Consider the following 9,038-nt stretch of genomic DNA (forward strand, 5'->3'; position numbering starts at 1 on the left):
ACTTCAATGTGCAAATGTATCATATAAGTAGCTTAATAAAAATAGAGATGCTCAGGTCCCACTCCCCTAATTTGGTCTGATCAATAACTGTGCTGAATCTGTATTTTTTATAAACACCCCCAATGGCTCATTCACAGATGGTCCACAGACCATGTTTTGAAAACTACTGCCCTACAGCAAGGTTCTCAGCATGGCACCAATACAGCTGAGCAACATGAACAGGTTCCGTCACTGAAGATAATAATGTATCTCTAGGTAACTTGGATCTAGGTGTACTTCAAGTGAACCCAGACAAGCATAACACCCCTAAGGCTACAGCACCAAAAGCCCCAAACTCCAATTTTTGTACCAGCCCAATTATGGTCATTTCTTAAATTATAATAATGTAGACAAAATAGCCAAATCTTCCTTCTAGAATTCTGAGCTCAAGAAATACCTGAGAAAACAACTCCAATTTCTAACAGATTAAATTATTACTTGCAGAAATTCTTGATTATAATCAAGAAAGAGTGCAGGTAGATGAAAATGAAAAGATCAGTCTGTTGGCAGAGTCAAACCAAGGTAAATATCAGTGGATTTTTTTTTTAGTCTAAGAATTAAATATAATCTAAATCCAACTATAATTAGAATGAACACTGATTTAAATACAAATTTGGGAGGTTAAGGGGTACAAGACAGGGGAAAATGGAAGGTGGTACATCTCCAAGATGGCTGCCACCAGCCCAGCCCCGACTCCTGCTGCATAAGCCATTTTCTCATCGAGAGGTAAAGTCTACCTCTCCATTTTTGTGATTTGGGGCAGACCTGTGACTTCTCAGACCAAGAGAATACAGCAGAAGTAACACTGTATGATTTCCTGAGCTAGGTCATAAGAAGTCTTGCAGCTTTGGCCTTTGGCTAATTCTTTGGGAACACCTATAAAAGAAGTATGACTACCCCTAGGCCACTATTAAATGAGGAAACTTAAGCTAGCCATGTGAAGACAGATGACCAACCTGTCCTCATCTATTCCAGCCATCACAAACCAGGCACTAAATGTATGATAAGAAACCTTTATGTCCCAGCTACTACCTGACCGTAACCTTATGAGTAGAACCAACCCCAAGGAAGAACTGTCCACCTGAACCGAGTCAACTCATAAATTGTTTTAAAACACTATGCTTTGGAGTAGACTACAAAGCTACAGATAACCAGAACAGGTGGCCAAGCCTTCATCCTACCTCATTTCTCAACCTTTCATTACATAAACTTACCTATTATATTTACTGATCCCAACACACTGCTCGATGCTGTTGTTTAATCTACTCTAATGGGAATGCTGCCAATGGGGAATTCCCCATTCTCTTTCTCTTTCTCTCTGTCACACACACGCACACACAAAGAACACTGTACTGATTATGCTAATCCAAATTCTACCTATTTTTGCAAGGCCCATCTCAGATGTCACCTCCTATGGACATATGGAGGTTACCTTGCTCCTCAGGGATTTTTCTCTTTTTTTCTCCTTAAAGTCTCTTCCATTCACTAGCATTTATATATTAGCTTGCATTAATTTTTAGTAACTATCCCTAACTTGAGTATAAACTCTTTAAGAGAGACAATTTCTTGTACTTCTTTGTATCCCAGTAGGTACTCAATAAATTGACGTTTAAGAGTATGTCAATAGGATTTTTAAAATCAGTTAAATATTTACATAGAAATAGGTTTAAGTGAAAGTTTGGGAAAACCGAATATAGCTTAAGTATTTACAGTTCCCCTGAAAAAGGAATAATTTTTCTCACATATCCACATGGCTTGATCGCTCACCTCTTTCAGGTCTACTCAAAAGTCACGGAGGCTTTCTTTGGCCACTCTATTTAAAACTGCACCCCCTACTCCACCACTGACTTTCAACATTCCTCTCCCCGTCCCCTGCTTTATTTTTCCTCTTTGCTTTTATGATCTAATACATCTTACTCATTTATGATATTTGTCAGACTTCCACTAAAATGTAAGTTCCATGAGAGTAGGAATTTTTGTCTGTTTTTTTCACTGGGGCACTCTCATGCCTAGAACGGTATCTGGTACTTAACACACACCCAATCTGTCACCTGTTAAATGAATGAACCAATCAGTCAAAACCAAGGATGAGTAAATTGAAAGCCTCTTATTTCAAACAATGAAATTAACCTTTATCTCTTAAAAAATAATTGAAATTGCTTTTACAGTAGACACAAAATGCTCGAGTCCATGCACTGAAAATGCTTCGTAAAACTCCTTTTGCTTAGCTTGACTTCTTCCTTTTCATTACCAATCATTTTTCTTTTAGCGAATATGACACAGGCTATTTCTGAATCACATCAGCAATTTAAGAACAGGAATTGCCAGAACAAGGAAGTGTGGCAATATTATAATCTGCATTCGTAGGCAGCCACCAATGTAAACTATTCAGCTATTCATTTTCCTTCTCTACTAGAAGGTAAAGGTACTTGCTTTAAAAGAATCCCCTGGATATAAGTGACTCACTTAAAGTGAATTCACCACATTGCTCAACAGCTTTAATTAATTTCCGTTTCTGCTTCACTTACTTTTTTTCCCCCAACGTTTCTGTTGCACTGCTTAAGCAAAGAGTGCATCGCCTTATAACAGTCTTGTGATTTCTATTGTTCTGGCAAGCTCCATAAAATGTCAGCCCCTGACTATATTAAACTTTACCTTTCAGGGTAAGTTATCATTTGATGATGACAGGCTATAAGTCACCATATTCCTTGCTGGCTGCAAGGAAGGCAATCAGTCAACCAAAGATTACTCTAATAGCCTGCAAGAGGTGCTGTCTGACCTCCACTTAACCTTTCTGACAAAATGTCACACTTAAACCTGCCTGTCTAACAAAGACTTAAAGATTAAAAATCAAGTTGTAGCTTCTGTGAGCATACCAGTAATTTAAGGTACTGAACAGAGCCTAAAACACTAGTTTTCTTTCCTTCATACCAATACTCCTAAATCATTCTTACCTTTAAGGAAATACCATTGCTTTCAGGATTTGACTGAAACCCAAACATGACATTTAGAGCCTTCCCCAACCTTATCTCCTATTCATTCTTCAACATCCGGCTTAAACGCCATCTCTGGAGGCACTTCTCAAGTTTCTCCAATGAGAATTTCTCTTCCCCCTTCTCATAGCAGTTACTAACTCCCAACATTTGTTGCTACCCATGCCACTCATGTGAGTGTGTCTACCCTCCACCCCACAAGCCTGAGAATCCATGAAATTAAATGTAAAAATCCAAGGAATATGCCTAGCACTGCGCTTTAGGTTTGTAGCTACCCGAGCAATGCTGAAGTCTTGTACCTACAAAAATTCCCTACAGTGAAAATTTCCTCAATCAAAACTTATAGGAGGACAAGTATTGCGTTGGCCCCTGAGGATCAAGGATCGCACAACATCTCAGACCTCCGAAGACAGACGGTGACCACTTTCCTTTCTGTCTATCCAGTCTCTCACGTACTCTTCATAAACCCACTTCAAATGCCACCTGTCCCCAACCACTTAGCTTATGCATAAATCCTCCACAACCTGCTGTGACTTAAGAACAGTGCCTTGAGCCTCTCTGAGGAACCACTGCGGTGTAACAAAAAGGTAAATCTGTGGAAAAGCACAGACTGGCTAAAATTTCAATCCTCCTATTACTACCTCTCTAACTTCGAACAAATCAATGAATGTTATCTCAGCTCCCTCATTTGTGAAACAAGGGTACAGAAACATCATCCACCTTAGTGGGACATTATAACGAATAAGAAATATTTTTAAATATGTAGAAGGCAACTGAATCGAATTCAGGAACTTAGTAGGTGTCCAATTAAGCCTATCTCCCTTCCTCGAAAGCGCCAGCACCATAATTTGTACTTAAGGGCCTCCGGACGAGGTAACTCGCGGACCCGGGATGGCTGTGCCGAGCGACGCGCCCCGGGTCCACCTGCCCGATGCGCGGTACCCGCGGCCGGAGACGCCCCGGCCCCCCTACCCGCTCCCGGTCTCACCTTGGTGGTCGTAGACGCTAATGTAAGAAATGCCCACGGCCATACACCACACCACGAGGCTTGCGATGTCCGAGAAGCTGGGCTCCTGCTCCTCCTCGGTGATCACCAGGCCCATGTGCACAGGCAGCTTCTCCAGGGAACGGCCGTCCGCGCGCCAGCGTAGATGCGGGTGGGCGGCGGCCGGGGTCGGCCCCCCGCGCGGATGCCGGTGGTGACGGCGGTTCCTGCCGTTCCTGCCGACAGCCAGGAGCTTGGGGAGCGTGAAGCCGAGCGGCGCTAGGACCGCGGCGGAGGCGGCCCGACAGCAGCGCCGCCAGATCCAGTTCCAGGTGCCGAACCGAACACGGAGCCAGGAGGTGAGCGTGCGGTGCAGGCAGAGCAGAGCGTGCAGCACCCGCCACACCAGCTCGTACAGCCCCGTCATACTCTCGTGGCGCCCGGGCGCCCTCCTCTCTCCTACACCCGCGGCGTGACCGCTTCTCATCCGGCCCTGCAGCCGGCACGGGCCATCTCTCCGCGTTACCCCGCCCCCCGCACCCAAACCCCTTTCTACTGCCAACACCTCACCTCGCCCCCGCCGCCATCTTCCTCTTGCCTCGGCAGCCTGCCCCCCGCCCCCCCCCCCCCCAGTACATGGACAGTTCTAATTGGTCGACGTGGAACTCTGACGCGGCCTCTGGGTCCGAGGATGTGGCCTAGCCCGGCGCGGGGAGGGACGGCGTGCGGCTGCGAACTAGCTGGGCCGGAGACCGAGCGCGCCCCCTCGTCGCGTGGAGGGCGAGGAGCAGACGCCGGCAACACTCGGAGCAGGACGTCAGTCAGGCGCGCGTCTTCTTGTTTAGAATGGGCGATTCCGGGGAACCCGCGTCCCTCGGATCCTGGGCATCTTAAACGGTCTGTCTCTTCTCATAGCCCCCCCAGAAACGGCTTCCAAAGAGCAAAAGTGGCCCAAGTGGATTGGAAATTACAAATGCCAGAAGGAACCTAGGGGTAGAAAGTAGACCTCAGCATGTGTTGATGCTGGAGGTCAACCAGGGTCGCCAGAAGGAAGTGCCTTCAGAGGCGGAAGCGTGCCCCGTAGAGAGGTCTGTACTTCGGTCACATCTTCTAGCTGAGGCTAATTCTTCCAAGAGTGGCAATGAGGATATTTAGTAATGTTCCTGAAACACAATGCTTTCTGCCCACGTCGTTCCTCTCTAGTCGGTATCCTTACAGGCTGTTCATTGCTTAGTTCATAAAAGAGAGGCTACATCGCCTGGCGCTCCAGTCACTTCATTCTTCAATTCATTCATTCGTTCATTCAGCGATTATTAACTACCAGCACGATTGACCTCAGTCACCACCTCTATTTGATGTAAACTGTCCATACTGCGGTATCATCCCCTTCACACAGCCAATCGGGACTACAAAGTGGTCCTCCAGGCCAGTTCTGTACTTCCCTGCAGCAGTTCTGTACCATTTTTGCCCCTTTTGCACAAGATCTTCTCTTCTCCCGAATTCCTGTTTCCCAACTAGGTATTGCCCAAATCCCGACCCGTTTCTCAAGGTTCATCCTATATGCCACCTCCTCAATATAACTTCTCTGATTCCCTAACCTGAAGTTCTCTCTCCCTCCTTGTAAATCTCACGGCTCCTCATAAATTTCGTGGCTCTATTTATAGTACTTCTCACCTTCCTAAATATGTGGGTCTGTATATATAATATTATTACGTGTTATACATTACATATTTTATTATATATACATATACATAACCTATATATGAAATCACACAGTTGCATTTTTTTGTGATACCTACCTAATCCTTGTTTTTTCAGGCCCCCTTTTTCCACTGGGAAACATCTGTTAACACCTTGGTTCCATGCCTTAATGTTTTAATCATTGTCACTTTTTCAACTAGTCTCCTTTTCATTTCTAAGACTCACTTCACTTTATTTTAAAACTTGAATCTCATGTTCGTCTCAAAATTTTCCTCCCTTTGGCAGCTCAGCCCGAGGAAGTGAGGGCTGGGCAACAGGCACCCCCTTCACACTCTTTGACCTCCCTCGGTCTCGTCTGCACCTGCTCCTCTGGTGATGGGCAGAGAAGAGGAGGCGGGGAAAGGCCATGACCAGGAAAGCCTGCAGTCTTCTTCCTCACTGGCCATTGCTGTTGCTTATGGGACTCCAGGATGCCCTGCTAAGGAAGCTCCCTGGGCACCAGCGTCCCTTTGAAATTTGGCTACATGTTCCACAGGGCACCCCGGCACCCCCAGCTGACACCCTGCCACATTTCTCTGCTATCCTCACCTTTTTTTCCCACTGTTTGCCTCTTCTGCCACGATTAGAGGCATCAATCTCATCTCAATCCCATGGCCAACCCAGGTGTGAAGGCACATGCAGACTGCAACTTTTCTACTTCTTTGAATTGAAAACTTAAGCAAACCATCTCCATCTGACAGTCTCTACCACCACCCCCAGTATGCAGATCCTGGCATCTTTCCTGTTGTTTGTTTGTTTGTTTCCTCCTAGAAAGCCAGAGGTAGGTTAGCAGGTCTCCTGGCTTAAGGGATGTTCAGTCTCCTAAGAGGAGGTGGGAAGAGATGGGGGCCCATTTCTCTCCTTTGACACCTTTCAGTGGGCTAAGAATGAAGGTGCCCTGTGGTTACTCCCATTTCAGGCTGCATCCCTGCGCTTAGAAGGAGATAGATTCATTGCCTTTTGTTTTCAGCCACAATTCTGGGACAACAGGAAAACTGCACTGCATGTCCTATTATATATAGAGAGATATATATGTACATTCAATCCAAAGAAGTTTCTGAACTTCTTTCTTTTCTAAATGATTTCTTATTTGTCATTCTCCCCGCCCCAAAAGCGGTAAATGTGGCACTTTCAGGAACTTTAAGGGTTCAGAATACAAATTTTGGACTTAAGCATATCTAAACTCCTCAAATTCTACCATGTACAGAAAAATGCAGAAAGAGTTGCACAGCCTCAGAAAGATGTTACGTCCCAAACATTATGGGAACAGTATTTGATTTCTTTTCAGTTTACAAAAATGTTTTAAGTTTTACTTAATCTTCACAACTAAACGTATGATCGGTCTAGGCCAGGTAGAACCATCTCAGTTTTACAGAAAACTATTAGAGATGAACAATTCAGGAGAATGTGTAAGAGGCTGGGCTCTAAGGAAGATCCTTTCGGCTAGCTCATCTACTTACTCCCTTCCCTGTATCCTTATCTGTAGTGTGGCAATGGCACCATGGAGGTGATGCTATTCCAGTCCTCATTTGATTGTTGTAAGAATTAGGGCAATAGTGTATGTGAAGTGTTTAGCACAATGTCTGCTCGGTAGTAAGAGCTCAGTAATTTAATGTACTACAGAAAAAAAATGAGACAAAATTTCAGTATTTTTTTTTTTAGAAAGGACATTATCATTTACTACAGTTTTCATTATTGGCAGTTGTAACCTTGTGGTTGAGCTAATACAAATAGCCCCTAAAATGCATCATTTTCTCATTAAAAGGTAAAAGCCTCTTTAAGTAAAAAATACCTAGGCCTGGTCCAGGTTCAACTGCTGGATCTTGAAGCATAAAGAATGACAATATTAAGAAAAAAATGTTGGCTCAAAGGGTAAACTTTGATTTCCATCAAGCCACATTGCAAGAATAGAACTAGACATAAGAATTTAAAAAGAAGATTATCTTAAAATATAGTTTTGTCAAATATGTAAGCTCCAAACATGAGGCCCTGAACTTTTAAAAAATATTTGTAATGATATCTTTGCAAATGAAAGTTTAAAACCTTCAAAAAAATACTTGGAAACACAGCATGCTGAATTTGTCAATAAGGTTCTTAAAATTAAACAAAGAAAAGAAAAAGACATACAGTTATCAGAACAATTTCTTGGTCATTCAAGAGAAAACTTTAATATCACCACATTTGGTGGCATATCCTTTATAGAGCAAAAGAGAAAATGATCTATACAGCTACTGGAAAGTTATCCTTCGAGCAGTTACGGATCTAGTACATAGGATTTATATGATAAATCAACTGATAAATTAAAAATTAAACCTGTTCAATTGCAGAACATTTAGAAGCAACGCTGAATACTCAGCTAAAACAAGTTATGGAGAGTGCAAACCAGCATGACAGGGTGGATTTTGCAAGCTGTACAACACTTCAGATGTAAGAATGTGGCAATGCGTTTTTATAAAAGATGGGTTGTGTTGTCTAAATTTAATCCCACAGCTAACTAGATTAGCTATGTGTAGTTAGTTTGAAAAAAGTGCACTTTAAGTATATAATAAACTGGAAAAAATGTAAGGAAATTGCAGGTGATGAAGAAGCAAATATGGCTGGGAAATGCGGTGGAGTTTGTTTGCTTTAACTTTTATGTGAACGATTTCAAATACGTTAAAGCATGATGAACTTCCATGTATCGTCACCCAGCTTAAACGGTGACTGATTCATGAACAAACCTATATCCCCATTCACTTCCCCCAAATACAGAGCTAAATCCCTCATAATATTTTTAAACAAATCCTGCACATCATAAAATTTCATCATACCTCAAATGATGAGCTCTTTTTTAATATATAACCGCAGTACATTATCACACTTAAAAAAGTTAGCAACATTTCCTGAATGTCATTAAATATCAAATCAGTGTTCAAATTTTCAGTGGTTTATATAATCCTAAAGTTTTTTAAATTTTTATATTTTGCAGTTTGAATCAGGATCCATGTGAGATCCACACTTTGCAACTGATTGATATACCTCTTAGGTCTCTTTCAGTCTATTCATCCCACCTCCTTCTCTTTGTTTTCCTTTCCAGTTTGCATATGAAGAAACCAGATTGTCCTGTGGAGTTTCCCACTGTCTGTATTTTGGTGTAGTTTTGTATGTTCCCCCATCCTTTGTAGGATATTAAAAATTTAGACCAAGGGTCAACAGACCATGGCCACGGACCAAATCTGCCCCATTCCCTGTTTATTTATTTTTTAAAAACAGACTTTATTTTTTAGAGCAGTTTTAGGTTC

At 42.8% G+C, this 9,038-nt stretch overlaps 1 protein-coding gene across 1 annotated transcript in view; it reads right to left on the minus strand.

Annotated features, from left to right (window-relative positions):
* The window catches only part of NUS1 (NUS1 dehydrodolichyl diphosphate synthase subunit), a 28,079-nt gene extending 23,510 nt beyond the window's left edge, over window positions 1-4,569 (minus strand). Inside the window, exon 1 of the mRNA XM_068551149.1 lies at window positions 4,021-4,569. Within this exon, the coding sequence (XP_068407250.1) occupies window positions 4,021-4,504 (484 nt within the window). The 5' untranslated portion in view covers window positions 4,505-4,569. The remainder of the gene's footprint in view (window positions 1-4,020) is intronic.
* Window positions 4,570-9,038: the final 4,469 nt, after the last annotated feature.

Source organism: Eschrichtius robustus, chromosome 9 (genome assembly GCF_028021215.1).
Source record: "Eschrichtius robustus isolate mEscRob2 chromosome 9, mEscRob2.pri, whole genome shotgun sequence".
NCBI lineage: Eukaryota > Metazoa > Chordata > Mammalia > Artiodactyla > Eschrichtiidae > Eschrichtius > Eschrichtius robustus.